This window comes from Lepisosteus platostomus, chromosome 27, assembly GCF_059453375.1.
Source record: "Lepisosteus platostomus isolate fLepPlt1 chromosome 27, fLepPlt1.hap1, whole genome shotgun sequence".
Classification (NCBI taxonomy): domain Eukaryota; kingdom Metazoa; phylum Chordata; class Actinopteri; order Semionotiformes; family Lepisosteidae; genus Lepisosteus; species Lepisosteus platostomus.
Window position 1 is genome coordinate 2,207,156 of NC_142637.1, and position 27,887 is coordinate 2,235,042.

General features: G+C 43.7%; 1 protein-coding gene across 3 annotated transcripts in view; it reads left to right on the forward strand.

Moving 5' to 3' along the window:
• Nucleotides 1-27,887, forward strand: part of csnk1g2b (casein kinase 1, gamma 2b) — a 36,036-nt gene that overhangs the window by 969 nt on the left and 7,180 nt on the right. For 2 of the 3 annotated variants that reach the window (XM_088622491.1, XM_088622493.1), the window contains exons 2-8: nucleotides 10,420-11,013; nucleotides 19,237-19,306; nucleotides 23,324-23,472; nucleotides 23,641-23,875; nucleotides 25,015-25,100; nucleotides 26,385-26,469; nucleotides 27,661-27,809. In XM_088622491.1, the coding sequence (XP_088478617.1) occupies nucleotides 10,786-11,013; nucleotides 19,237-19,306; nucleotides 23,324-23,472; nucleotides 23,641-23,875; nucleotides 25,015-25,100; nucleotides 26,385-26,469; nucleotides 27,661-27,809 (1,002 nt within the window). In that variant the 5' untranslated portion in view covers nucleotides 10,420-10,785. Of the gene's footprint in view, nucleotides 1-5,700; nucleotides 5,722-10,419; nucleotides 11,014-19,236; nucleotides 19,307-23,323; nucleotides 23,473-23,640; nucleotides 23,876-25,014; nucleotides 25,101-26,384; nucleotides 26,470-27,660; nucleotides 27,810-27,887 lie in introns of those variants that run through there. The other variant, XM_088622492.1, reaches the window with a different exon arrangement.

Genomic DNA, 27,887 nt, shown 5'->3' on the forward strand with positions numbered 1-27,887 from the left:
CGACACGAACGTGTCTGGGTGTCATTTTATGGCTCTGGGGGGGAGGAGGTGGGGGCGACGGCGTCTTTCCTGGACCTGAAAAGGTCGGTGCGGTTTCTCTGTAGGCCGTGCTATCGCGTCGTGTTTTTTTTTTGTGTGTGTGAGTATTTGAAGAGAAAAAAAAAAGTTGTGTGAAGCCGGAGTACACACGGGGAAATTAAAATCGGGTGAGCTTCCAAAATGTTCCGTTTCCCCTTGAGGGCGGAAAACTTTTTTTTTTCCTTTCTCGCTTTCTTTCCGCTTCGTCGTGCGCTTTCTTCTCCGATTAACGCAACCGGGTGTCGGACGGACGGACGGAAAGGATGACGATTAAACCACTGAGAATAATCTCCTTTTTACTTGACGGGATCTTCGATATCGAGATAGGTTACTGCACAACCCCTCGTCTTGCTATTTCGTACAAAGGGGGTTGTGAACAGAGAAGATACAGGTGTCATGGAGGTTTTGTTGGTGACTTTCCTAGCCTGACTGCATTTAGCAGAATATATTGATACGACCTTAGAAGTTTTCTCCCTCAAGTTTCGACTCTCAGTTTACTAGCATTTTAACGACCCCCCGGACCCGCAAGTACTGTTGTTCATTTCTTAAATTGCAGTTATATTTTGGGCACAATACCGACCTGCGATCACTACTCAGTCTCTTAAGGCAAGCGAGACGATGGGTGTTCAAGGCAGGTACAGTAACTTTGAAAACACGAATATAGCGAAACCCCAAATAATCTGTGACAGCTATGAAATCAAGCAGAGTCGTGGTATCTTGTAGATACTGGAAAGCAACAGTTTCTTTCCTACGAGTTTGTGTTCTTAGTGTTTTTCTAAGATACTCCCAGACGATTGTCTGTCTCTCCCATCATTAACATCAGGGTTTTCATGCACACGTGTGGTGCTTATCAGCAGAGACATACACACATCGATTACGTTTTCTTATGGAAAATCTTCTGAAAAACACAAATCGTGATAATATATTTTAGAGTGGAGTATCAGAACATGTCTGAGGCTTTGATAAGATACTGATAGGCTATAACATTGTAGTAGAAGTAATAGTAAAAATGTGGTTATTAATTACAAGACGAAGGGGCTGTTTCTGGAAGGTGTTTCATAGAGGAGTGAATACATTTTCTGGTTTAATGTTGTGGTGTAGTTATTACTAGTTAAGTTGTTGACTTGACCTTACTGTTCTTAACGGGGGTCCTTTTGTTGTGAAGTACGAAGACACTTGCGTTCGGCGTTTTCTGAAAATTCCTCAAACCTCTCCTAATCCGTTAGTATGTGTGCAATTATTTAACAATTTAGAAAAGGGTTTTTGTAGACTCTGTTTTTCGTGCATTTGAATTCAGGGTATTTGTAATGATGAAAGTTAACACCGTCATCATTAACAGATTTCCAGATTCCCGCTCTCATTGGTTTGGATTGGTATGTAATGTTTTCCTGAACACTGACAGGGATTTTGGGAAAGGTTAAAACACATCCATTATGCCTCTATTCACAGGTGGCACATCTATACACAAAGGATGTGTGGTAGTGGGGAACAAGCTCCCAGTTGTGTTGTTGAAGCCGATACCCTGGCTTACCTCAGGAATGGGCTAGATGTGATCCTGGTATCACTTGGCTATTAATTGATTTATTGAACTACCAGGGGAAGGGTGAATGGCCTCCTCTCATTTGTAAGTTTTCTTATGTTCTTTCAGAAACTTCTCCACGGTGCTCACAGTTGACGTAACACCATACAAACCGCAACAATGTTCACATTGACAGGTTCTTGGGGTGGCACGGTTGTAGGTCTCTTCCACTTCAGCAGCTGCTGTTGTCCCTGAAATATCAGTAAACTACTGTTGTTAAATTGACCCTCCTTCCCAGCTTCATTTTAAATGTGGCGTTAATGAACAGCCGTGTTCGTCAAGACTCGTGCACATCTTGGAGGACAACACAGCCCCTCTGTCAAATATCAGACGTAATGTGATCTGTGTATTGTGATGCACAGCCATTCCTTGCCAGCCTCTGGTCTCTGTCTTGTTTAATCGAACAAAGCTGGGGTTTTGCAAAAAAAAGTCAAAATTCCTTTATGGTCTGTGTGGAACTGCAGTACATACTGGTGCTGTAGCATTGCTTGACTACTTGTCCACATGAGCATTAAACTAACTTGAAAACGCTTTATCAGATTTGGTGGCAGTGCTGTAATCCTTTTTTAAATGTTCTGCGTGAGTGTGAATAAAGCCACATGCAGTCATATAGGGTAGTTAGATCCACACTATTATGCATCTCGCATATATAAAATGCTCTACGGTCTACGCTGGGATCAGGAATGTGCAAATTGTATTCAGTGCCATTTAAAAAAAAAAAGGAAAACGCAGTACACACACTGTGATCACAGTTATAATCGAGAAACGGCTACAGTCTGCAGCTTTTAAATGACTTTCTAGACCCAGCGACTGAACACAGACCAGGGTTAAAGTGAAGAGTTCGCCATCGTCCGATTTGCAAATGGAAACTAGGCTCTAATCTGTAGGTCATTAACACGCTGCGGTCATAAATACTTTTTAATCATCTTTTCTTGGAATTAATCGCGCAGTGGAGATTGGCGGAAAGATAGGATGCAGTAGATCAAGCAGCTGCGTATAAGTTGAGGTGGGGGAACTGAAACTGAACACCAGAGCTGGAGGTGTGTAACTAACTTGTGGAGGCATCTCAGACTGCGACTGCAGCTGCCAAGTTATTACTGCTGACGTTTCACAAGTCAGAAATCCAAGCTGTCTCGCTCCCCCACCAGCCCCCCATCCGTCGGACCTCCTGCCAGAGTGTCTTATTTCCTGCAGCGACGCGGAGCAATTCGCAAGACACTGGCAGCCAGGGTCGCTTTTCGGTTTCTAGAGTGGCTTTTGCGACGCCGAGCTGATTAGGGTGAGCCGATGGCGTCTACCCATGGCTGCGTGCCCCGTGCCGGCGTGCAAGGGGAGAATGAGGAATTGTAGGCAGGCCCCTCCGATCCACTCGCCTTTCAGCCTTCCAGCTGCTCATCGTAGGCATCTCCGCCCCCAACCTTCAAGCCCCTCCAGTTGGAGGAGAAGCGCATCCCACTTGTAAGTTCCTGGCAGGCCGTGGGGGGCAATGTGTTGCTGAGAGTTCACTCTGGAGGATCCCACCCTTCCATCTGCTCGCCGTCGGCGAGTGACACGATCCAGGCTCAAACCCGAGATCACCGAGCTCGGCCTCTGCTCCCGCCTGCGCCTTTCTCCAGTTGAGCCACGTGGGTGGCGTTTTCCCATCGGGTGCCACAACGGGATCCGTCAGAGTCGCCCTGTCCTCTGCTCTTCAGGGACATCAGATGGGGAACAACTAGCGTCCCATTAAAAGGGCAGTTTGATGCAATCTTAAAATGTTTGCAGCAGCTACAAATGCCTAAGTGGCATGTTTACAGGAAAAGCTGCTTGAATCACTTCCAGGTTGAATGTGATCTCAGTGTAGACGATGTCAAGTTCTTTTCTGCTGTTTCACTCGGGCATTTTTCCCTAATACTTTTAATCTAAGGCCCATGTTGCAGTATTCTAAAGAAATGTAAACAAACGGGTTCTGTACTTCTGTTCCCCAATCCGATGGCTCCTGCTATTGCATTGTTGAGTGTGGTACTCCCATTGTTTATTTTGTCATGTTTAGAGTCTCCATTTGTTTTTTATTATATCCTTATCCAATTGGGAGTCACCCAGTGAGTCTTCCCATCTTGGATCATAGTGAATGTCCCCTGTACCTGGGCAGGGATACCGAGGAAGCTTGGAGAGGCCCACGCAACCATCGAGCCCATTCATCTTCTGGCATATTCTCGGCTCTGCAGCAATTTACAGATTCGGCACCAGCCGGAGGAGGGGCAGGTCCCTTGTGATGTCACTGCAAGCCTGCAGGGGTCCCTGTTTCTTTGGGAGCTGGGAGAATGATGGGTGACTAACACCCCAATGTCTGCTCCTGGGGGGACAGAGCCAACTGTGTGTCGGTGCCTGGGAGAAATCACATATTATCCAGACAGCGGTGTCCTGCATTACTGGTACACAACTGTATTTGTTGACCTCAAATTTTTGACAAAAAATAAATGCAAATAAGGGATCATTTTGCATCTGGATATAGGAATGAAGCGAGAACACGACCGTGCTATTTTTAATGGTAGGAGTTGGAGCCAGTAGGACCAGCTAAGTCTGTTTTATTCTGTATATCCTAGCTGCAGTCCCAGTCATTAACTTGGTTGGTTGCGGTCTCTCATCGATTTAAGTGACACGTGGAGAGGCAAGTCCTCAAAGCGGTGTTGTGGATCTCTGCTACTTCTCAGTCAGCTGGGTTTCGGTGCCTGTTGGAAACAGATGGCTCTCTCTCCGTGATTCAGTGTTGTAGAAACATAGTCAGCAACAGGCAGGGGCTGCAGGCTCTTCAAAATCTTCAGTGCACAGACCCCTTCCTTCGACAACACAGTGCTGGGCACAGTGTTGGATGTGCCTGGTGGCAGTACTTGGTGCACTGTTGAGGAGGTATTTCGCAGGCCTGGTAACAGGATCTCCTTTGTTCTACAGCCACACCCATGACCGGGGCACTGCTTGACTTCAGACCAGCAACCTTCAGTGTTGTAGCACAGCTCTTCCTCTCCAGTTGTAGGTGTTTGCTGGGTGACCCTAGCCGTTCCTAAATGAAAGACTTACGCGCAGGAAGGATTTGAAAAAGAGTCAGTACTTCATAAATATTTCTGCTTCAGTACCTGATTTTCTAAAAGGTAACCCCTAGCATGGTTAGCTGTTCATTGTGCAGGAACTAGGGTGCAGTGGCACGTGAAACATGATTGTGCATTGTATTGTTAAAATATTTAACAGTTTTGCCTGTAGTCACTACTAACTCACTGTTTTTTTTTAAACTGCCAAGATATGGCACCGGCTTTGTGTCTGTGTCTGAATTATAACAATACAGATTTTGTTTTGTTATCTGTATCTTTAACAGTAACACCAATAATAAGGATACACTCTTAAAAGTATTAAGGTGGTAGGACGAATAGTTATTCAGCAGTTAGCTTTGTAAGTGGACTAAATTTATCTTTTTTTCCCTATTCTTTATATATGCCTGTTTTTCATAATAATGTCCAAATTTAATTCTTTCACCGTCTTCCTTAGAAATGTCTCCTCTGGTTCTATAACATAAGCACCATCCCTGGTATTTTTTAAAATAACATTCCCTGTTTTAGCAAATGTTTTAAATCTAAATGAACAAATCTGTGCGACTACATTTCTTCAATAAAGATGCTCTCGGTTTGGGACACTGTAACTATTCTGTACCCCCCTGTGAGCTGATCCAGGAACCACGAAGACCACCGTGAGCTACAGTCTCACGATCCCTTCACTTATATATACACGTAGTTATCTCTTTACGGTTATAGTGTGTTTCAGAGTCAGGTGTTCTGCATGGGGGTGGGGGGCACAGCTCTATAAAGCCGGTTATGTTTGGTCTTGCAGCACAGCAGTAAGCAGAGGGTCCTGTGTTTAATTCTGCTAGAGGAGAGCAGTGCTTGGATTTGGGCAACATCTCCATTCTCTTGTGTGTCGTAGGATGAGTGGCTAAGGAGCCCTCCCAGTGACAAAGCAGGACTGTAATATCTGAAAGGAAACTGGAGCTTCTGAAACAGCTGGAAGAGCATCAGCTACAAGGAGCGTTTCCTTAGGTAGAGAACTCTTATCCTACTTGTATATGTAAATATTTAAATCATTTAACAGCACCTAAAGGAAGTTACGTTAGGCATAAGTTTGGGCGGCACAGGTGTACCACGTAATGTTGAACACAAGCGCAAATTCTTGGATACTCCGAGTTTGTTTATTCTATCATCGCAAAGGGTTTGCAATTTTGCTAATACAACTGATTTTATATCTGATCACACTAGAGCTAGAATCCACTTTGCTGCCCACTCTCTGCGGTAGATTGTCAGCATTAAAGTGAAGGCCGCTGTGGTTTACTTAACAATTCTGAAAATTTGTTAATTCCTGCAGTCCCCATATGGAGATAACCTTACCGATCACACTGATATTGAAGTCAAAACCTCCATAAACGCCTAAGGAGGAGTGCCAGTCACCCTGCAAGCCTGTGTGCTTTTGCCAATAAAAAAACAAATATTACGTCACAGGGTGTATTTATAGAAAGGCTCCACAATGGCCCAGTGAATTGACTGGCTCTTTCTGAAGTGTTGTGATTCTAATGTAAGCACCACAGTTGTGGGGAAAGAAATTCAAGTCACTGGCAACGAAGAGTGCTAATTCATTTCTGCAGCCTACTGTTAATCCTGTAAATTCGCTGAGTCATCATACAGCTTTGGGTTGTTTTTGTTACAACAAGCCCTCCTTAGCTAAAGCCAGCAGCCCACTTTAAAGTAGTGGAGATTAATGAGAGGTCGGATGAATGCAGTGTCTTTGTCGGCCTTCGGTAAGATAACCCTCCTCTCCCATCTCTTAATGGATTTACACCCTAAGGACTTCTCCGCTGTGTAACTTTCTAATAATATCCTCCTGATTGCCTGATGTGGCGTTCGGTTACAGCAGAAGTTAGTGTGGCAGAAAGGTGCATGTGGCCATGCTGTTGAAATAATCTTTCCTCTACAATACAAATCTGGTAACTGCTGCAGGTGTAGTATTTGCTGTGTAAATAACTCTGATTAGTTCTTTATTGGGCGCACTTATTCAAAGCAACTTGGGATCAGGACTTGATGTCTGCTGAGGAAGTCCGTGCGAAAAGCAAGGCTTGAACTGCAAACTTCTGGTTTCCCTAACCGCTGGCCTACCCAGCCCTCTGCAGGTATTTGAGAATTTAAAGCTGTTTCTGATCAAGTATTCATGGTTTTTATTTCCTTTAAATAAAATTACTTGGAAGTTTAATGAAGCTCCGGAGCTTGAAATGAACTCTGGGTGTCACAAGAGGCATAGACCTTAGCTTAGACAGTTTCCCCATTACAGATCAGCCTGTCTCCTGTGTCTTTTAGCGGCTCAGTAGCTTTGTTACGAAAGGCGCATGGGGACAGATTTCAGTAGGCATCGATTAGACTTAGCGGAGCTCTGGGTGACAGAATTGTAGCTGCAGGTATAACTTATGTTAATTGCCCACTTCCAGAAGAAAAACAAGTCTTCCAGCCCTGGGGATGAACCTGAACAATAATTTTGGTCTATAATAAGCGCTGTTGTTTGTGGCAGAACAGATGGTCATGCTCCTTTGGACTGCGTCTTTTGAACACATTGCAGGGGAACACAGCTCCATGTAGTTAGTGCAGACAAGTTCACTTTCTGGAAGTCTAAGGGGGAGATTAATGGTTTCTTTCCTTCAGAAAGTGTTTTTTTTGTTATGTCTTCAGCACGAATTACCTTCTTATGATGAAACTCACTGATAGAATGTCATTCTTCTGGTCATGCTGGAACAGTACTATAACGCACCGGTATGTTTGCTGTCGGCGACTGTCCTGAATGTTCAGTTGAAAATGAGATCCTTATCAGAAAAATAATTTGCTCTCACCTGACATGTAACATTGCGATTTGTGTGTGTCATCTTCGTGTGATCCCTCTTCATGACGTAAACTTTGTATAGGTGAAATCTGGCAATAATAACAGTAGGGCAGAAGAAGGGGAAGATGGATAACTTTAGCAGTTACTTTAAACCCTTTTCCAGGCTCAGGTCCTGTAACGTTGCTCAAGCCCTCTTGTTTCCCTTCCAGTGTGAGCAGTGCATCTCTTTGCATTGTGATGGCTTTTGCCTTCTAAGTGTTTTTAAGACTTGATCTTTGGAGGTCTGAGTAAACTTAAGAAAAGGTCACAGGTAAAAGGAGGCCCGTCTGGAACATTTAGTGTCTAGCATGGCTGGGTAGAGTTCCATACTCCCATTACACTTTTGTGTACAAAATGTGCCTCTTGTTCTTAGGTGCAAATACATTTTCTTGTAGTTTCTGCTTGCTCCCTGGTTTGTGTTTCACTATTGATTCAGCAGAAGTCCAGTGGCTTGACTTTGTCTGTGCCTTTGAAGATTCTTTTAGCCTGTGAGTGTAGGATATTTCTCTCAGCCCAGAAGTGTATTTAAATGCACTTCTTTGGACTAATGCTTCCTGAAAGAGTATTGAGGGCTCTTCCCTGCATAATGTAAAGCGTTCAGCCATATTGATTGCTTGATTGAATTTTCTGCATTGCCAGGGCTCAAAATAGATGCTCGGGACTTTGTGCTGATAGCATTTCTTCTTGATGCTTCACTAGGTCTGGCTTAGAACTTGAGGTTTTAGACCTAGACCTAGGTATTAGTAGTTTTTAAAAACAGAAGGGAAGGGGTTGTAGTTTCCAGTGTTGGTGCTTCACTCTCATGAATATTTTAAACTTACATTACTTGTTACACTTACATTACTTTTTCATGGGTAAAGAACACTGACATTTTCATTATTTCTTTTCAATCGAACAGCCACTAAACTTGTGCCAGTCAAACATACAGAAGTCTATTATATGGAATACACTGTAGTAGGTAATATATATATATAGACTGTAGACTAACAGTTAATGTCATTGCCTTCTTTGGAAACACTTGTCTGTCAAAACCTAACAGAAGTATGTGGAAATTCTTCTAGTTTTATACTGGCCAGGCAGCTGTGGCTTCTGGATGCTATGTTGGTGTGACTGAGGTCTCTCATCAGTGTTATCGTAATTGACTCTCCAAAGTTGAATAACACACCCATTATTCATAAAGGTGCTCAGAAGACATAATGCACACTGACAAGCCTGGGAACATTTGGGAAGATAAGGCGAGCAGGTTGCGCCCGCAGTGATTCTTCATATTGTCAGTCTCTGGGTAGATGGAATAGATTGAGTATTGCTTGAGACTTGTAGCCTTGGCTTGCCTTGTCAGTTTCGCTTAAGACCAAGTGGCAGGCAGCAGAGCTTTCTAAACACTTAAAACATTTATAAAGAAAGCGGAGCGATCGCCTTCCTACCGAGTCCCTGCTTAAGTAACTCCTTAAAAAGGCTTGCTGGCATTTCTTGCTTTTGTGGGTTTCACTGAAGCGCGTTGCTTCTGTAAAGGTAAGTGAAGCATTTGGAAAACGCCACACGCCTGCAGTCTCCCCACCTTCCATCTGAAAAGCTAAGCAGAATTGAATAGATCTGTTGACCCTTGGATCACTTTCGTTTTCCAGAATTTCAGGGCTTTAGGCATTTGAGTGGAAGTAGTTTGTGGATTAGGTGTTTTTAAATTGGTCTTAAATTTCTTCTTCAGGAATGAAACCTTTGTAACCTATTTTTAATTTTTTTGGTGTTAATCTATTGGAATCAAATCTGCGTAACTGTTCTTAATCCACCGAATAACAAATGCTTCCATTTGGCCCAGCGTCCAGGTGGGCAGTTCAGTAGCTAAGTGAATCCTAAGTGAATCAGTTGTTTCTTAAAGGTGTCCAAAGCTTTGGTTTGAACAGCCTGACCGGGAAGCCTGTTCCAAACACTCAGTACTCTGTGTAAAAAATGTTTCCTATTCTCTTTCCTAAATGAATTCTCCCTTAATTTTCCAACCATGGCTCTGTGTCCTTGATTCGCTGCTAAGCGTGAAACAGTTCCCTGGGTTGAACCTGTCTGCGCCCTCAGGATTTTGAATCCTTGGATCTCAATTCCTCTCTTTCTCTTCTGTGTCGGACTAGAGGGATTTAGCTCCTTCCACCTCTCCTATTATGACTGCTGCTGAGTGAATGATAAGACAGCAGTTTCCTCATCACATTAGTCAAGCCATCTTGAATGTTCTGAAGGTTGTGCGAATATTTGGCTTATTTAATGCTTTGTGACAAACTGAACTTATTGGAGCCACAGTGTTTTCACTGCCGCTGTTTGTATTTTGCCGTTTTGGTGGCTGGCAGCCTGTGCCGTGGTAGTTAGCACTGCTGCGGGTCCTGTGTAGTTGTAGTTCTGAGCTGCAGTGCCTTGTGCGTCTGGGATGTGCAGACTCTCTGGTCTGTTAGTGTTAGTGGTGTTAGTGTAGCTTGGCTCCAGTTCCTCTGGTTTCCTCCTGTGCCTCCTGAACAGCTACAGTCAAGATCACCGGTTCGGTTTTTGCACCGTTTGATACACCTTTGAAAAATGCTGTACGCTAATCTGATGGTACTGGTTATTTTTTAAATTAAAAATCTGGTCCAGGTGCCTTGTAAATGTTTGTGTGTTCCTTTTTTTTTCTTTGAATCATCGCTCAAGTTTCCACACCGAAGCTTCTGAGCTCGACTGTGGCGGATGGCATTAATTTAGCAAGTACTGTAAATTACATCAGAATCCTTTGTCCGACGGGATTAAGAACAGCAGCTCGCCCTTAGCCGACGTTTGTGATCGTTTTCTAGTCCTTACTGGTTTTTTTTTAAAAATGTTTCTTCTAGTTTTCCAACGGAGGGAATCCCAGCGCTGGATTGCCGCTTGCTGCTCGCTTGTGCGTACTGCATCTCGGAACATGAGGAATGTTTGCACCGCCAAAGATTGACCAGGAGGAGGCGACCATGGGCGCAGGCGGGAGCTGCCAGGCGGTGCTGTGGTTCCAGTAGCTGGGTGTTGGCCTTGTGGGAGATGGTGCTCTGAGGATCTGGGGCGAAGCAAGGAGAACCGGTCTGACCCCCCCACCCCTGCGCGCCTGCCGCCACCTGCTTTTTTCCTGCCGTTCCGTGTGCTCTCCCCCCCCTCTGTTTCGGCAGCTCTGTGATTTGTATGGCAGCGGTGTAACCGTGGAGAGGCCGGGGTATCACAAGCTTATGGATTTTGACAAGAGAGGGAAGGGGGAGGCCGAGGAAGGGAAAAGGATGTCCAAGGCGGCCGGAGGAGGGAGGACTGTCCACGGGGGCCGCAGCTCAGGGACCAACTCTGGGGTGCTCATGGTCGGCCCCAACTTCCGCGTGGGCAAAAAGATCGGCTGCGGGAACTTTGGAGAGCTGCGCCTGGGGAAGAACCTGTACACCAACGAGTACGTGGCGATCAAACTGGTAAGGCCCTCCCGCAAGAGCGCCCCCTGGTTGTGCGCGCGGATTACGGTCGTCGACGCACGTGAACAGGCCCTAACCGAGCTGGGCTTGTGGTCGCTGGGTTAGGCCACCCGTTGACGTTGCAGGAAAATCTCCCTTCTTACTGGGGGAAAATGTTTATGTTTTTCCTCTTGTTCAGAAGACATGATGCCAAACTTATGGCCACGGAGTGTATTATTCATCGCAGACGCCTGGGTCTGCGCTTTAAAGTTTTGGTTTTCTTCAGCCTTTGATCGTCTGCGCTGAAGCAGTGAGTAACTAGAAGTGCACAGTAGCAGTGGTGTGACTTCCACGGGCCTATGATGGGCCACAGCTGCGTGTGGAGCGCGCGAAGCCCCAGAGGACGAGGAGTTCGCCTGGGCTCGGTGCGGGTCAGGGGAACCTGCCCGCTCTTCTGCGTTCTGCCTGCGCAGTACAGGGGCCGCTGCAGGGAGCCAGGATGTAATGCAGCGATTGCTGATTCCACATGGGGCGGGCGTTCGTTCTGAATCAATCGGGCCCGTTTTCAGCGGGACCCGCGCCGTGGGTCTGTGTGGCCTGAGGCTGCAAGGCGCCGTGTGAGAAAGAAAATGGAGTGCAGAGGGTAGCTCAGTGGTACAGCAGCTTATGAAAGCACCTCCATTCTCCCCATCATCATTCTGTCTGTTTTTGTTAGACAGTCGAGACAAGCAATCATCTTGTGTTTGGAAGCTTCTGGATTAATTTCAGTTCTGTGTGAGATTTGAAATGCTGGGGGATTTACTGTCAGACGGATGCTTCAGATGTAGGAAGATTGTAGACAAGAGAGGACCTGTTCTGTAGAAATAAAAATCATGGTGGATGCTTTAAAATCTAGTCAATTATTTTTTCAGAATGGCAGTGCAGATGACTTTTTCATTAAGCGGGTATTTGTTAGAGAATTAAGTTGGTATGAAAAAGTCCTCATGTTCATCTTGGGTTAAGGAATGGCCTCTCTTAGCTTGACCCTTTACCTTGATAAAAAGTCAAAATGAAGTTTTTTAAGTTGGAATCATCTGCTAATAGAAATTTTAAAACTTGTTGGGTCTTTCAGGACTGGAGCTCCTTGTCTCTCTTGTAGATTCATACATGGTTGTTTTTCACCTGTCGATTTTGTAACTGCTCTCTGCAGTAGAGGGTCATGGTGGCATCTCACAGCTCTTGGGACGCCTTCGGTGTTGAGTTTTCATGTTCTCTTCCTCCCAGGCCTTAGTCTGGGTTTCTCCAGGTGCTCTGGTTTCCACCCCCTTTCCAAAGACATGCTGGCTCCATAAAGTAGTGTCTGTGTGACTGTACCTGCAGTGGACAGGCGTCCCCTCTGGGTGTAGTCCAGTCTCTGGCGGCACCAGGCTGCTGTGACCATTGTGACCAGGCATGAGTGGACTCCCCATGCTACTACACTCGGCGTCCTGGTTCCACTGGACCGGAACCCGGGTGTCTCTCCACTTTTTATTTGGTGTATTTAGTTGCAACGTTGGAGTTCTGCACCTTGAAGGAATTTTTTATCACTGGAGGTGAAGTAGTTCCCTTTATAGACAGGGTTCCCTTTATGTTAAGCTTGAAGAGATGGACTTGTAAAACTTTAGGGACTGGTTTTTAAGCCATGGGTGAACACTATTCCCTGTACGACCATCAGTGCTGTACGATTGCATTGCCATTTGTCTTTTAAATGTCCCATCACTCTAGATATTTTTATCCCTGTGTCCATTTATAACTGCTCCTGACCTTATTTTACCGCAGCGTGGCTGGCATGCTGGATAATCACTGCTTCATTTCTTGCTAGAGCAGTTTTCTGTAGGCAGCAATTGAAGGCACTGTAAATAAAACAATCATGCTCTAAATAACTGCAAGTCTGAGCTACACTGCAGAACTGTTTTACAGGTGATCATTTTCGCATCAAGTTGTTGTATCTTTGCAACAGCAAATATGGGGTTGTTTTGGTGTGAGATACCTCATTACCGTATGTTTTGATGTTTTTTTTCTTTCTCTGAAAGAGAACTAAGTTTGTTAGAAACAGATTGAACTCGTTTGCGTGTCTACTTTCATGTTGTGTTGTTGTGTTCTTGAAGGGCCTTTCACAGTATAAGCATCTAAAGGCCCTGGAGAGAAGGATTACAGGCCTTATTTGCACACTTGTGCCAGAAGTCAAATCAGTTTGTTTGTTTTTCCTGTTCTGCTGCAATTGCTCTCTTGGAAGAAATATGGTCAAGTGCAGCCATCTGATATGTGTGTTTGTGTGTTTGCCATTGATGACAATGCTAGGAGCCTCAGATAACCTCCGGGACCACAGAGACACCAGAGGCAGACTAGGACTCGCCTAAATAGGGTCACTGCCTCTCTGTTTTGTAGCGTCACACTACATGGCATGTCTGATAATCCTGCCCCTGGTCTTGAGCAGAACAGCAAGCACCTGAGACCAAGGTGGTGGCAGTGTTGCTGCTGAGAAAAGAGCAAAGCCACTCCTTGTTATTGCTTCCTATGGAAAAACACAGGATGCTCATGACGTTGCAAATTGAAGGTTCTCAGTTAGTAGGCTCACCCTGTATGACAGCAGTCTAGTCTGGACTCGGCGGTATGGTTTTTCATGGGAACTCTGAGCAGAAGATTGCCAGAGGGATGCCATACAGCCTAATAAAGACGTGAGCAGTTTATAAAAGATTTTATTTGTTTGTTTTTGTCTGGGCTTGTTTTTCCCTGATCAGCTGTGAGCCAGTGTTGCCTCATCACTCTTTAGCAAACTGTGAACATGTGTTTTCCAGTTGTGTTCTTCACCTCTTTAAAGTGTTGAAGAAACTAACATTTTGAAGGATTTCTCTGCTTTGCCCTCTGTTCTATTGATTTCCTTGCTGTAATGAATTGTCTTCTGAGGTATTTCTCCTGGGTCAGGCACTGCATAACAGGAATACAGCTCCCCCTCCCTCCCGTCTGCCCACGCTTCTCTGGCTCTGCAGCCTGGCACAGACCTGCCTCTCTTCAGTGTGACTAAGATGAATCAATCAAGGTTGGGTTGACCCTCATGTCGTTGGCTCTTGATTAAAAAGTGCCCTTGGTTTACAGATAAGATCCCTCTTTGCTAAAACCCAGACAAGTCATTACTCGTCTGGATTGGTAGGCTCATGCTTGTGTTTCTTAAGTAGAGAGCTTGCTACTGGCAGAAGGACTTGGGGGGGCTGGATTCAGCTGCAGTGAGACTTTAATTTGTGAACTGGGGAGATCGGGCCCCAGTGTGGCCTGTCAGGCTCTGGGGAACTGCAGTTCTGATCCATGTCAACTGTGGTTTCCACGCCACCGCCCCCTTTTAGAGCTTTTTCCCCCCATGTTACTACCAAGTCATCACGGTTAAAATGTTTGACACAAGCAGGATTGTCCTAAAATGTGCACAAGTTAAATGCGTAAATAACCAGAAGACATCAAATGCTTCTTTGCTGTTTGGGGTTTTTTTTCTGTTTGAGAATCAGACACCAGCAGCAAGCTGTTAATGACAGTCTGCATTAAAGTTAGCCTGTTTTCAGTGTGTTTTGAACATTGTCTTTTAGGCTAGTGCAGGCATACTGAAGTATTCCTCAAATGTCATTACTGTCATTACTCTGGAACAGCACGGAGTTGTCAGCAGGGCTGTGAAATGAGGCCCGATACGAACACTCTTATTTTAACCAAATTATTGTATAGTACAAGCCTCACACAAAACAAGCTGTAAATTGTGTGGATTAATATTTTAAATGTATAGTAATGAAACTAAGATATGCAGTTGAATTTTCTGTGTCATTTGCTGAGGTCCTTATCGTTTATTTCAGAAACCTAACTGTAAGAGGTTGTAAAAATAAGCACTTAATTGTACAGCAGATGCCACTGAGGCATGATAACATAGATGCTAATCTAAACTTGTTAAAATAATCAAAAAGTATGGATTGCACTGCCTTTCCTTTTTAAAATTGGTCCTTTATTTTCATATACTGTAACATCTTTTACCACTTTGTAGTTTCGGTCAAGTGATGAGAAGAGGATGAACTTCACCTCTATAAAAAACCTTTTGCTACAGGTTTTGCTAGCTAACAGAGCTTCCATCTTTATACTCCTAGAACATTTGATTGTAAGAATACAACTCTTCATCATACTTTTTTTTTTGCTCAGTGTTTTGCACAAGATCGGTAGGTACATATGATTTTGTGTTTTTATATTTTACACACAATCTTAACTCAACTCTGGTAGCTAAAGGTGGTCCTGGCATATAGCATCCTAGAAGCATGTGCTGAAATGTAAACCGTGTGCTCTCTGTGGCAGGGTAAAGAACTGCAATTCATTTAGTTTTATTTTCCAAGTCTCATTGATCTTGAATTTCCAGATTTTGTGTCTGCGTCATTCGGCTGAGCTGGGGTTTGCTTTGTGCGTTGCTTTTGCTGGTGGTGTATAAGTAGGTGGGCCAGCTGAACTGGAATGGAGATGAAAGTGGTTTTTACTCTCAAGTACAGAGAGCCAGCTGCCCAAGACAGTGTGACCGATATTCGAGATCGGCACTCAGCCTGGGTCAAGGAGGCAGCAGACGGGCAAGAATTGTTTTCACATTTTTAACTTGATCCTGAATTTGTCAGCGATTCCTTTGTATATATTGCTTTGCATTTTAATGCATTTTTTTATTAATACAGTTGCCTCCAAATGTAACTAGATGTTGACAATAGGAAAGAAAGGTTTGTCTCAAGACTTTCCAACTTTTAATAATTGAAATGTGATGAAAATGTGTGAAAAGTGGATGATAGGAACATGAGAGGAAGCCTGGATACCTTTGGATTTGGCTGCTAATAGTTATTTGAAGATATCATCCAGTTTGATAGCAGCCTGGCTTTCAGTTTCAACAATATACTGAGAATAGCAATAGCATAACTGGAAAAATGAATGTTCACACTCTGTACATGTTGAACAAATTGATCTTCTGATGTTTAGACAGTAGTAATACGACTGGTACTTTGATAAAGCCTCAGAGGGTTTACAGAAGCTTTTTGGGAGAAACTGATCGTTACTGGATGTTCAAAGAGGCTGAAAAAGGAAGCCAAGCACTTAACACTGTTTTTACAGGGGAAGTCGGAGAATTTTCCAGAGATGTAAAGTTAAAGAAAATAGTTCTCATCAACTGGAGTAACAGTTCTAAAAAATCCAGAAGGTAAAAGATCAAGAAGGTGTTCCACTATTGACTGGTGTCACAATTCACTGGGGTCCATCATCAACAAGATCAGGCATACTGGGAAGAGACTTCACCCTTACTATACACATGGATCTGTTTATTCCAGATTTGTGTGCTTTCTCGTCCCGGTGTCCTTGTGTGAACTGAGAGACTGACGTACTACAATAATTCAGGATATTTCATCCCTAAGCCAAGTCTTCTCTGTGAAGTAGTTAAAACTTGGTGACGGTAAGATAATGACAAGGTGACACCTCTGAATATACTGCTACATGGAACGAGCACAAAATCAATGTATTTAATAGGTCGTTCCCAATCTTAAGAGTGCAGTTTAAGAGAATATTTGTCGTATGAACTAGGGGGAAGGGAAGTTCATAAAGTGCCTGAAATTATTAAAAGGATGCAGGAAGCACCTTCTCTGATACGTATCTAATATGGATTGTTGGGCAGTGAAGAGCTCCTTTTCAACAGATTGTTAGGGAGTGAATAATGTAGTATATTGTATTTTGAAAGTATGCAGTTATTTTGGATGGATTTGTTCTACAGATGAAACTGGTAATCGTCAGTCCTGTTACTGAATGTGCAGTAAATACAGTTTGTATGCTTGATTTTTGTTTGCTAAAATTAACTTTGTTGCCTTGTATCAGGAGTATGAATATTTTCGGAGGCTCCTGTGTATTGTATTTTGATCCTGTAACCTGAAACAAGGTTATTCACCACCTTAACTGTGATAAACTATAGTTGAATTATACTTTGCATGTTGAGCACTTATTCTTAGTATGCGGTAATGAAAACTTTCTAATAAATTCACTCAGTTTAGCACCATGATGTCAATACTGCAAAACTGAGAAAATATAATTGACAAACAGTGTATAAGTTTTATTTAGTGAACAGCATGAATCGCTGAATAAAAGTCTCAGAAAGTGTGTGCCTATATTCAAAACCAGGGGTAGAAATCTCAGATAGCTTGTGCTCTATTATGCATTTCACTTGTTGTTGTACCAGCCCTTATGTCTCAGTGACGTCTCAGTGCTCTCTTTCCATGCTAACAATCTTATTTGGTAGATCACTATGTGGGGCTCACGGCACATCCTGGGGTGCTGTCTGTGTGCAGTTTGTGTGGGTTTTCACCAGGTTCTCCAGTTTTCTCCAACAGTCCAAAGACATACAGGTATCCTGTCCCACCTGTGGCTTGCTGGGATAGGCTCCAGCTCTCCTGCGACCCTGAATCAGATGGACCAGGTAGAAAATGGATGGATGTGGCCCTTCAGTAGTGTTGAAGATGATCTTCTGGACTCATTTCGAAAGCACGGCCCAGGAAGCTCATTCTCAGAAAGCTGCTACCACGCTGCTGTAGTCCATTCTGAAACGCAGTGGGTGATCGTAATGTTTTATTAAGATGTCTTTATTTGACTGACGCTTGTATCTCACTTGCAGCAATTGGAGGGGGTTTCTGTGCTCAAGCGTGCAGCAGCTGAATCCTACCTGGGATTTGCTTCCCCCTGCCAATTTTATAAACCGTTACTTAATCCAACATAACGACTTCTGAGTCAAGCTATTAATTGCACTCTATAGGTAGACAGGTTTACTGTGGTGCAGGGGTCTTCACACAGTGATGTGCCCGGGCTGTTTCCGTTTCCATCGTCCTTTCCGGGAATGGCCTGTGGTCTAGAGGAGGCGTGCTGGGGGTGGAAGTTATGTAAAAGCTCAGTGTTCATGATAAAGGGGTGGCCCCTGCGGTCTTGAAATCGCTGCACTGGCCACAGCAGCCTGGCTGCAGCAGGCGGGTGTGGAGGAAGCCAGTACAGTCTGAAGGCTCTGGGTCAGGCCGGCCGCAGTGTAGGTGTGTGATCGAGCCAGAGCCCGCTCTGCTTGCGCTGAAATAAACTTCCACCGCCAAACCTAAATTAACTTGTTTCTTGATTCTTGTTTTAAATTTCGTCAGGTGCAGTTAGCAACTTCCTAAAATGCTCAGTATGTCTTAACGTGCTGAAGTGTTCTGTGATGTTCCTGGAGCGAGGGGTTTGTTTTGAAGGGTGGAACCCAACGATGAAGTTTTTACCATTTCGCCGAAGTAGTATTGGGGGGAAATGTTTCTGCCTGCTGTTTAAGCAAGGTATCTTTACTGTAGTGCCAAGCAGTTTTTCTGTTGCTGTATATCATGTGTAATAATGACTGTAGTATTGGGAAATACCCGCCTTGCCATTAGCAGAGTTTTTAAAGGGCAGATGTGAATACATTTTCCCATTATGTGTTTGAGGATGTCCTGTAATTCACTTCATCTGTTTCCAGCTGTTTCCTTACTTGTGTCTGTGTTCTGAATATTTCTTTAATGATTCTGTTTTGTTTGTTGTGGTAACCTGTCTTTCTGGGGAGAAAGGTAGCCTCTATAAAAACATCTTTAATTTGATGACCGGGCAGCGGTCAGCATTGCTGCCGTGGTGCCCTGGGGTGCTGTCTGTGTGGAGTTTGCATGTTCTCCGTGTTTGATTTGGTTTCCTTTGGGCGCTCCGACAGTTCAAAAACGTGCTGGTAGGTTAGTTTCTTGGACAGTTGGCTCTGGTCTGAGTGTGTCTGCGTCTGCGGTGGACTGGCTTCCTGTCCAGGGTGTGTCCTGCCTTGCACCCGAAGCAGGCTCCAGCTCCCCTGCAGGCCTTACCTGGGAGAAGCGGTAAGATAACGATAGATAAACACATGCCAGGGCAGGTTTGTAGGGCTGATAATCCTCGGTTTATTTATTGTGTTTTACCTGCTGTTCAGCTTTCTTTTCTGTTGCTTAGTGAGGTTGTGACAGATGTATTAATGTGAATACAGTCTTTGTCCTTCTCGGCTCTCAGCCCTGATCTGAAAGAATGATGTACACATGTGATGTTTTTGTGCAGGTGAAACCCATTTTGTACTGGCTCCAGTCTTCCAGATTCAGTCAAGCCTACTCTATACCTGTTGGTTTGCTGTCTCAGTCTTCTGAGACTGAGATGACCGTGCTGATCTTGTTTTTTTTTTTCTTCTTTCAGGAACCCATAAAATCCAGGGCACCACAGCTCCATTTGGAATACAGGTTTTACAAACAGCTGGGAAATTCAGGTAAAGGCATAACATCTGTTCCTGCAAGAACAGGAAGTTCTCTCCATGATCTTGGCTCAGCACCTGATATTCTACCTGCCTTTCCAGAGTCTTAGCTCCTCCCTGTCCGGATGCTTTCATCTGGAGGCTGTAGGTCTCTTTCATTCTGATCCAGCTCTTGTGAGGAGAACTGAAATGTCAGAGGAATCAGTAGTCTGGCAAACCCCAGCGCAAGTCTCTCGTTCTTATGACTGCATTTGATTTCCATTTTGAGTTCATTGGAACAAAAGAGTTTCTAAGTTGGAATTTCACAGTGCTCGTCCTACACTACCAGTGATTGAGCTCTGGTGTTGACAAAACAGTAACAAATTTACAGTGCAAATTCTGGTTTTGAGTTGGTGGGGATTTCAGTGCGCATTATTTCAATGAGGAAATAATGAGGATGTGTTGCGATTCTGTGTTTTAAAGTCCGCACGGATTCTCATTCTTTGTGTCATTGGCTATTTCAGGCAGCTGGGGCTTTCGTTGGTTCCATTTGCCAGAAGCTATTTTTTGGGCCTTGAAGTAGGGAGGCGCTGCCTGCCTGCCGTGCAGTTTCAGTGTTTGATGGCAGGCTAAGGGAGGGCGAAGAGCTGTGATTACCCCGGACTCACAGCCACTAGATTGCTTCCCAGACTAGACCAGCACAAGCTGCCGAGCCGCGTTGTCGGAGCCCCTTCTTCACCTCTACTATCTCCGAAATTTCTAAAAACAACTTGTGAACCACATGCGTAAAAAAACATTAAATTGCATAGAGAGAGAGAGACCTGTGCGTGAGAAAGAGATGTGTATATACAGTATAGATAGAATAATCAATTTAACACTGGAAAATAATTCATTAGAGAAAAACAGATTATGATGGATTGCAGTGCAATCTGTCTTCTTCAGCACTTGGAGAATTATACTTTTTAATGGAGCACTTTGGCTCTGGGTGATGAGTTTTTGCTACTGAAGAAACAACACAGTGTTTTTGCGTCTTTTCCCAGACTAGTACAGAGCTGATATCTGCCAGTTCTTGAGAATATGCATGAGTAACAAACCCGAGTACAAGGGCTGTAGTGTCTTAAAATGCTATTTATAGTTGGCCTTCTCAACTCAGCCCTGCCGCTGATCTCTATCTGCTCAAACTGCGCTGTGTAGCAGCACAGCTGCCAGAGAAAGCTGGGAACACCTTCCCACACGGCATGAGGTGTTGCTTATCTTTGTAGCGGCCGCGCTTGTTTCTGTAGCAATCTGATTTTTGCTGGTGTGGATTTTCATTCCCGTCTTGCTCAGTTGAACATGTAATGTTATCGTTTTTTTATCTTTGTTGTTGATCACATCGAAGGCTTGAAAGCAGAAGCAGTGATGGCCATCAGATTCACTTGTTCAGACCAAACTTGGGCAATTTCGATTTTGTTTTGCAAACAAAGTGTCTTGAAACAAAGGCTGGCTGGGTAGACCTGCAACAGTGAAAGGTCAAGTCCAAATGATTCAGCTTACTGGCTGATTTTATCTATATTTCACCTGGTCTAGTAAATTCACTTTGACCTTCAGCTCAACAGTAGACCATCAGTAAGAACTTGAGACTGGTCTACTTCAACAGACAGAACAGGAGACATTAGGCTATGCATTTCACAGTGTGCTGAAGTAAACCGTGCTCTATAGCATTTCATTTTGGTTGCTCTGAACTGCTCCCAAACAGTAGTACAAGGCCAGCAGCCATATCACCCTGCAACTCACAACTGGCAACCCACTGAAGCTAAGCAGGTGTGAGCCTGGTCAGTACCTGGATGGGAGACCTCCTGGGAAAAACTAAGGTTGCTGCTGGAAGAGGTGTTAGTGGGGCCAGCGGGGGGCGCTCACCCTGCGGTCCATGTGGGTCCTAATGCCCCAGTATAGTGACGGGGACACTATACTGTAAACAGGCGCCGTCCTTCGGATGAGACGTAAAACCGAGGTCCTGACTCTCTGTGGTCATTAAAAATCCCAGGGCGCTTCTCGAAAAGAGTAGGGGTGTAACCCCGGTGTCCTGGCCAAATTTCCAATTGGCCCTTACTAATCATGGCCTCCTAATAATCCCCCTCTATGAATTGGCTACATTACTCTGCTCTCCTCCCCACTGATAGCTGATGTGTGGTGAGCGTTCTGGCGCACTATGGCTGCCGTCGCATCATCCAGGTGGATGCTGCACATTGGTGGTGGTGGAGGGGAGTCCCCATTACCTGTAAAGCGCTTTGAGTGGAGTGTCCAGAAAAGCGCTATATAAGTGTAAGCAATTATTATTATTATTATTACTTCAATGCTAAGACAAAGAGAGAAAAGAGCATGCGATTAAAAAGTAACCAGGCAGAACTATGCCATTGCTTAGTGTTTATGATCAACCATTATGTTTTTATGTGAAGTGTTGTAAAATTCACCCTCACTTTTTTTGTAATAGATGGGAATTTTGTGTGTTCTCTATTAAAAAGCATTCTTTTTTTTTTTTACATTTTCTGCAAAAGCTTTTCTTTTAAAAGCTTGGTATATAAGAAGATAATAAGAAGAATTAACTGTATAAAGAAGGAGAACTGCATTCTAAATAACGTTTAATGTAAATTAAAGTATGACAAAAAACAGATTTTAATTAACGCTGTTGCACAAAATAAACGTATCTCAGAATTGTCAAAAACATGTTTCATTGCATTGAAAATATAAATGTACATTAAGCAGTTTTCCCGTCAGTTTCCATGTTTCTTCATGCATGTAATGGACCTGTGGCTGATGTGTGAGAGAATGCTTTCCAGTGCTAACGTTCCTTAAATCAGCCGGAGACAGGGAAGTGAACTACATTGGCAGGAACACAACTAATTAGCTTGTTTTACTCATGAGATGCTCAGTGACAATTACTAATTATACGACTAATTAGAAAGGACTGCTGAGATGGACTCACAAGCACATCGGCTCCACTTGTGCATATTACAGGCTAACCACTTAATGAAACAGGATGAGAGTTTTTGTGGCGTTAAAAATAGGGCAAAGTGCAGACTTGAATTTTTAAGTACTTATTTTTATACACTACAAAGTTAAAGCTCTCTGAGTTTTACAAGAGCCTTTTTTCAGTATGTCTCATGCAGCTTGTGGTAAGTTGAGATATCACTTCCTGTTGGCTAGAAGCCCTACTCTTAGGTACGTTACCAGAGTAAGAGACCCAAACCCGTTCTGAAGAGTTTCTTTACAAGTAGATCATTGCCAAGTATGGTAGCAGAGGTGCCTAGGTTGTTTTTAGGTTGTTAACCTTCGTTATTATTACATTCTTCATCTGTATTGTTGAGCTGCTGAGACATCTGCTGGAACGGTGCTTCCTAGCATTTAGCAGCTAGTTTTTTTTTGCATGTAGTTTCTGTTTTCTGTACAACAAGAATTCCCTAAGAAAATCAAGCTTGGAAACAAAACTGAAGGGGCAGGAAAGACAGCCTCCTTTCAGGGTGATGGAAAAAGTGACGGTGCTTATATCTGAAGCCTGAAAAGGATGTGCTAAAGGAGGCTGAAGCCCCCTGCTGTGGTGACGTTGCTAAGCTCCTAAGCTCTGGCTGCCCAGTGATATACACCGCGCATCTGTCTGAGGAGTTAGAGAGCACTGATTGATGTGCACAAGAGCCCGGTCCTGGGGGCCGTGGAACTTGCTGGAGATTAGGGCACAGCGCGTCACTCTGATCTGGGAGAGCATCCAGCTCTCTGGAGGCCATCGGGATGAGGCAGTACATCGTAAACGCAGTCATTTCACTCCACTAGGTTACTAGTGTCTTAGCGCCGGCTCTGCAAAACCAGGCCTTTTGAAAGGAGGGGCTCCTTCCCACCTAGTGTAATGGTAGCTCTGGAGATGTCCAGTCACTCCTGGAGGGGGCTGCCTGATTCTTTCAGAAGGGGCGGGGCGGTGCTTTTCTGTGGGACTCTGTGAGTCTTCTTGAATGTTTACGTGCCTGATTGTTGGCCCAGGAAGTGACCTGAGTGGGTGCGTCCTGTGTTTCTGTGTTTCAGAGGGCATTCCTCAGGTGTACTACTTCGGCCCATGTGGGAAGTACAATGCCATGGTCCTGGAGCTGCTGGGGCCCAGCCTGGAGGACCTCTTTGACCTCTGCGACAGGACCTTCTCTCTCAAGACTGTCCTCATGATAGCCATACAGTTGGTAAGGGGCTTTGAAGTCCGCATTCTCCTGATCTTCAAGCGCAGATTTGATCGTTTTCCTTGTCTAGATCACCGAAATCAACGGGTCGGGCTCAGGATAAGAGAGGGAGAGACCGCCGGGAGCGCAGAGTTCTGAAGCACTATTCTGGTTTTCATGGCTGCTTTTCAGATAACGCGGATGGAGTACGTACATACCAAAAGCTTGATATACAGAGACGTCAAGCCGGAGAACTTCCTGGTGGGGAGGCCGGGCAGCAAGCGGCAGCACACAATCCACATTATTGACTTTGGGCTGGCCAAAGAATACATCGACCCCGAGACCAAAAAACACATCCCCTACCGGGAGCACAAGAGCCTGACGGGCACCGCGCGCTACATGAGCATCAACACCCACCTGGGGAAAGGTGAGCCAGAGCCAGGGCCAGCACAGTGCCCACTGAGGACGCCACGCCGCCAGCAACGCGTAGAAGCCAAAACAAATTGAAATGAAATCCAGTCGGCGCTATTTTATTATTTTAGTATGACAGCTGAGGCGTTTTGAAATTTCAAGAGAAGTTCAGCACCAAATCATGTCATTCTTTTGGAAGGCTTTTGTGGTTCATAGCATAACAACGGGATTAAATGTCTTGAGATCTGTCTAGTTGTTGCTTCCGTTCCCTGACTTGCATAAGGGTTCGGTTCCACGGGTCTGTGCGTAAGCTGAGTTTCACGAACGTTGGCAGCGATCCTTTCTTTACCATTGTGTGACCATAGAAAGGTACCATTTCTGATGTTTATAATTTAAAAAAAAAAAGATGCTTAATTTAAAAATGAATACCCAATAATTAGAATAATGATGGAATCATTAAAGATAGAAAAGAACACACTGAAAAAATATCCAGTCAATAAATAGTGACAGGCTGAGGAAGCCACACATGCGCTACTGACCAGATCATACTCACTCCTCACTATTCGTCCACGGAGGAACTTGCCGCACTAATTTCTCTTTGGGTATCTAATGGCAACTTTCTGTAATTCAAAAATTTGATTGTGGGACCTCTGGGAAGTTTTTACATAAAGCCAGAGTTATGTGTGTCGAGTCTCAAGTAACCCAAGGAGAGAGAGAGTGAGTAATTGTTCCAGGAGTAATATTCTTATTGCTCTGTGATGTACATAGTATGGAACAGAACCCAGAACCCTGAAGTCTTAACGGCAGGATATCTGAGTCCTGAATCCAATGTCAGGGTTCAAACAGATTGTTGCCAGTCCGGTTTCTCGGAGATCTGTTTCTAACAGGGCTTCAGGTGTCATGGAAACGCTCTGTGAGGTGACATATTGTTCTTGTCACATGTAGTGTACTTTGTGAAAGCCAGCCTTAATCCCTATCAAAATAATTGAATTCTATTTAGTTATTTTGAAATAATCTAAGAGATTTTGTCTTGCACATCAAGAGGTCATAAATGTATAGCATATATAACAATAACAGTAGTACAGTACAACAACAGTACAATACTGTGGTACAAAACACCATTTAACTTAATAATGTTTCTTTTTGTTGTCGCAGAGCAAAGTCGAAGAGATGACCTGGAAGCACTGGGGCACATGTTCATGTACTTCCTCAGGGGCAGCCTGCCGTGGCAGGGTTTGAAGGTCAGAGAGGGGGTGGTTGTGTGCTTCTGTGCAACCTGCCAGTGGAATGGATAAAAAAAAATCATTGCAGCTGAAATTCAAAGCTCTATTTTGAGGGTTCTGCCACATTGTCATAATTTACTAGTGAGGACGTGAAACATTGTACTGAAAGGCATCTCCAAAGCTTCTCAAATTACAGGTTAAGGGGAGAATTTAGGAGCGAAAAGAGTTTTTTTCCTTAGAGAAGTCATTGGCCAAACCAGGAATTTTGGAGTAAAGGAAAGTCTGACTGCAAATATGTGAAAAAAGCCTTTGTTGACAACCGTATACTGCTGCCATTACAACCATCATATTCTGCTGAATGGAAGGTAGTTTATGGATTAGATTTTAGCAGGTGTCTGAATGTCCATTTAGAAAATAACACAACAGTGCAACAGAACTTCAGCATCTACGTTAAATTAATGAAAGAATGCTACTTCACTGTACAACTGAATCTTTGTGTGAACCACTGTCTTGATACTTGATAATGATACTTAAGATTGACTTCTTTGCCAGATATCAAAAACAAGGTGAAATGGTACTTCCTTTGCTGACCTTTATTTTGTGTGCTTCAGCAAAGTAGTATCTCTGTCAGCAGAGATGTTAATCTAAGGTTAGCCATTTCATTTTCCTCTGCTGCCTGTTATCGGTGCTGTGACAGTGCAGGTAGTGGCACTGGTGAAAATGACTGAAGCCCATATCTTTCTGAGGGATCTCCGCACACAAAAGAGCCACAGAGATAGGGGCTGGAAGGGCCCTTAGAATGACTTCAATGTCCAAGACGAATTTGCTGTTTTCATTTCTGAGCATTTCCTACATTAATGAGGGGGTAACCTGGGCAATTATGTATCCCAATGTTAACTTGAAGAACAAGATCCCTCATGTTCTTGCAAAAGAAGCAGCTGATGATCCCAGGCAGTCATAAAGGTCACAGGCTCACAATGTACAACATTTCCCTTGAACAGACACAAGCAGTTTCAAATGGAGTAATCCTATTTACATTACAAAATTGTCCAAGGATATCTCTACAAAGTTTGTTCCTTGTAGATAAAGGGGAAAAGTACATAAGCAAAACAAATGATGATCTTACATTTGTGGCTGTGTGCTCTTTTCAGCTTTGAACGTCTGCACCTGCACTACTTCTCCAGATGTGCCCAGAGTTTGGGAGCAAGTTAAAAGCAAAAGATCTGTAGGGTTAGAAGCTGGTAATATGTCAGACATGAGAGAAAAAACTTCTGAAAGTGTGCATTTTTTCTTCCATTATAGGCTGACACACTGAAGGAACGATATCAGAAAATTGGCGACACCAAACGGGCGACTCCTGTTGAAGTGCTTTGCGAAAGCTTCCCAGGTTTGAGTTGTTTCATCTCTTTGTAAGGGCATGAGCTTTTATAGACTGATAAACAGTAAATTAAAGAAGAATCTATGGATCTGTTATGTGGATTTCACACAGAAAAAATAAATGTGTTCCCTGCTCTAATGGCTTCACCTGAGACCTGTGACATAAATACCTACATGTATGTGCAACTTTACCTTTAAAGACCCAGGGATGTGCAGACACTACTTATGTGTTACTATAACTAAATATTAATTGGTGGTAATTTAAAACCACTAGAATGTTAAAATAACATGAGATTTTTTTGGGAATAAGAAAAAACACTTTCAGGAATCTACTTTCAGACACTTTCCAGTGTTAGATTCCTTACATACTATAAAGCATTTCTCACCTGCAGTATTACAGGATTTGTGCTCCTTACTGATCGGGCGCAGTCTGGATATGGAAAAGGAGTATACCTGCACATAACTCCCATTAAATCTTGTCACTTGCTTGATGATCCCATCTTGGTAAAACTCAGCTTGGGTTGGTGAATAGATAGAAATACCCTCACAAAACAGCAGTGACAAGGATGCCTGCATTCTCACTAAAACTATAATCTCCTTTTATTTAATAATGACATGCATTTTCACACCCAGCTGCAGCCTGCCATACATGACAGAAATTGGGAGAAATGTTTGTTCTTCCAGCAGACCTTGATTCCTCTTGTGACTCTTGCTGCCTTAGAGAACATGTGAAAGTTAAAAAAACATCTTGTGCCTGAAATTATCTTCATGTTTATGACTTTGATATAACATTAGTTTCTGGATTCTGGCATGCTGTCATGATTGGTATAAGACCCAAACTATGCATCTGGTTATCTTATTAATAAAGGTGGCCAGAGGTGAAGACTGGGGTTTGGGTCAGGTTTTTGGATAAACACGTCACCATCTTCAGGTTCACTGGGGTAAATGGTATCATTATAGTAACCTCTCTAGCCCAGTTACATATGGCCAGTTCTGCTACGGCATTTTGGAATTATTTCTTGTTTATTTGCAAAAAAATGAATCTGATTGTTACAAGGTAAAACAATTTGATTATGTTGTACACGTAAAAACAAGCCTTACACCCATCATCACCCATCCACCTGAGCGATCTAAATGATACTGTGTTCTTCCTGTGTTTCACTGAAGAATTTGTTTTGTTCTCTTCTGTTAATGATCACAGAGGAAATGGCTACTTATCTGCGCTATGTGAGGAGGCTGGACTTCTTCGAAAAACCAGATTATGACTACTTAAGGAAACTCTTCACTGACCTCTTCGACAAGAACGGCTATGTCTTCGACTATGAATATGACTGGGTTGGCAAAACACTTGTGAGTTACAGATTTGACTTTCTTGATGCTAATTCCGTGAACATTTTAGGGAAATGAATAAAATCTCTTATCCAGTGG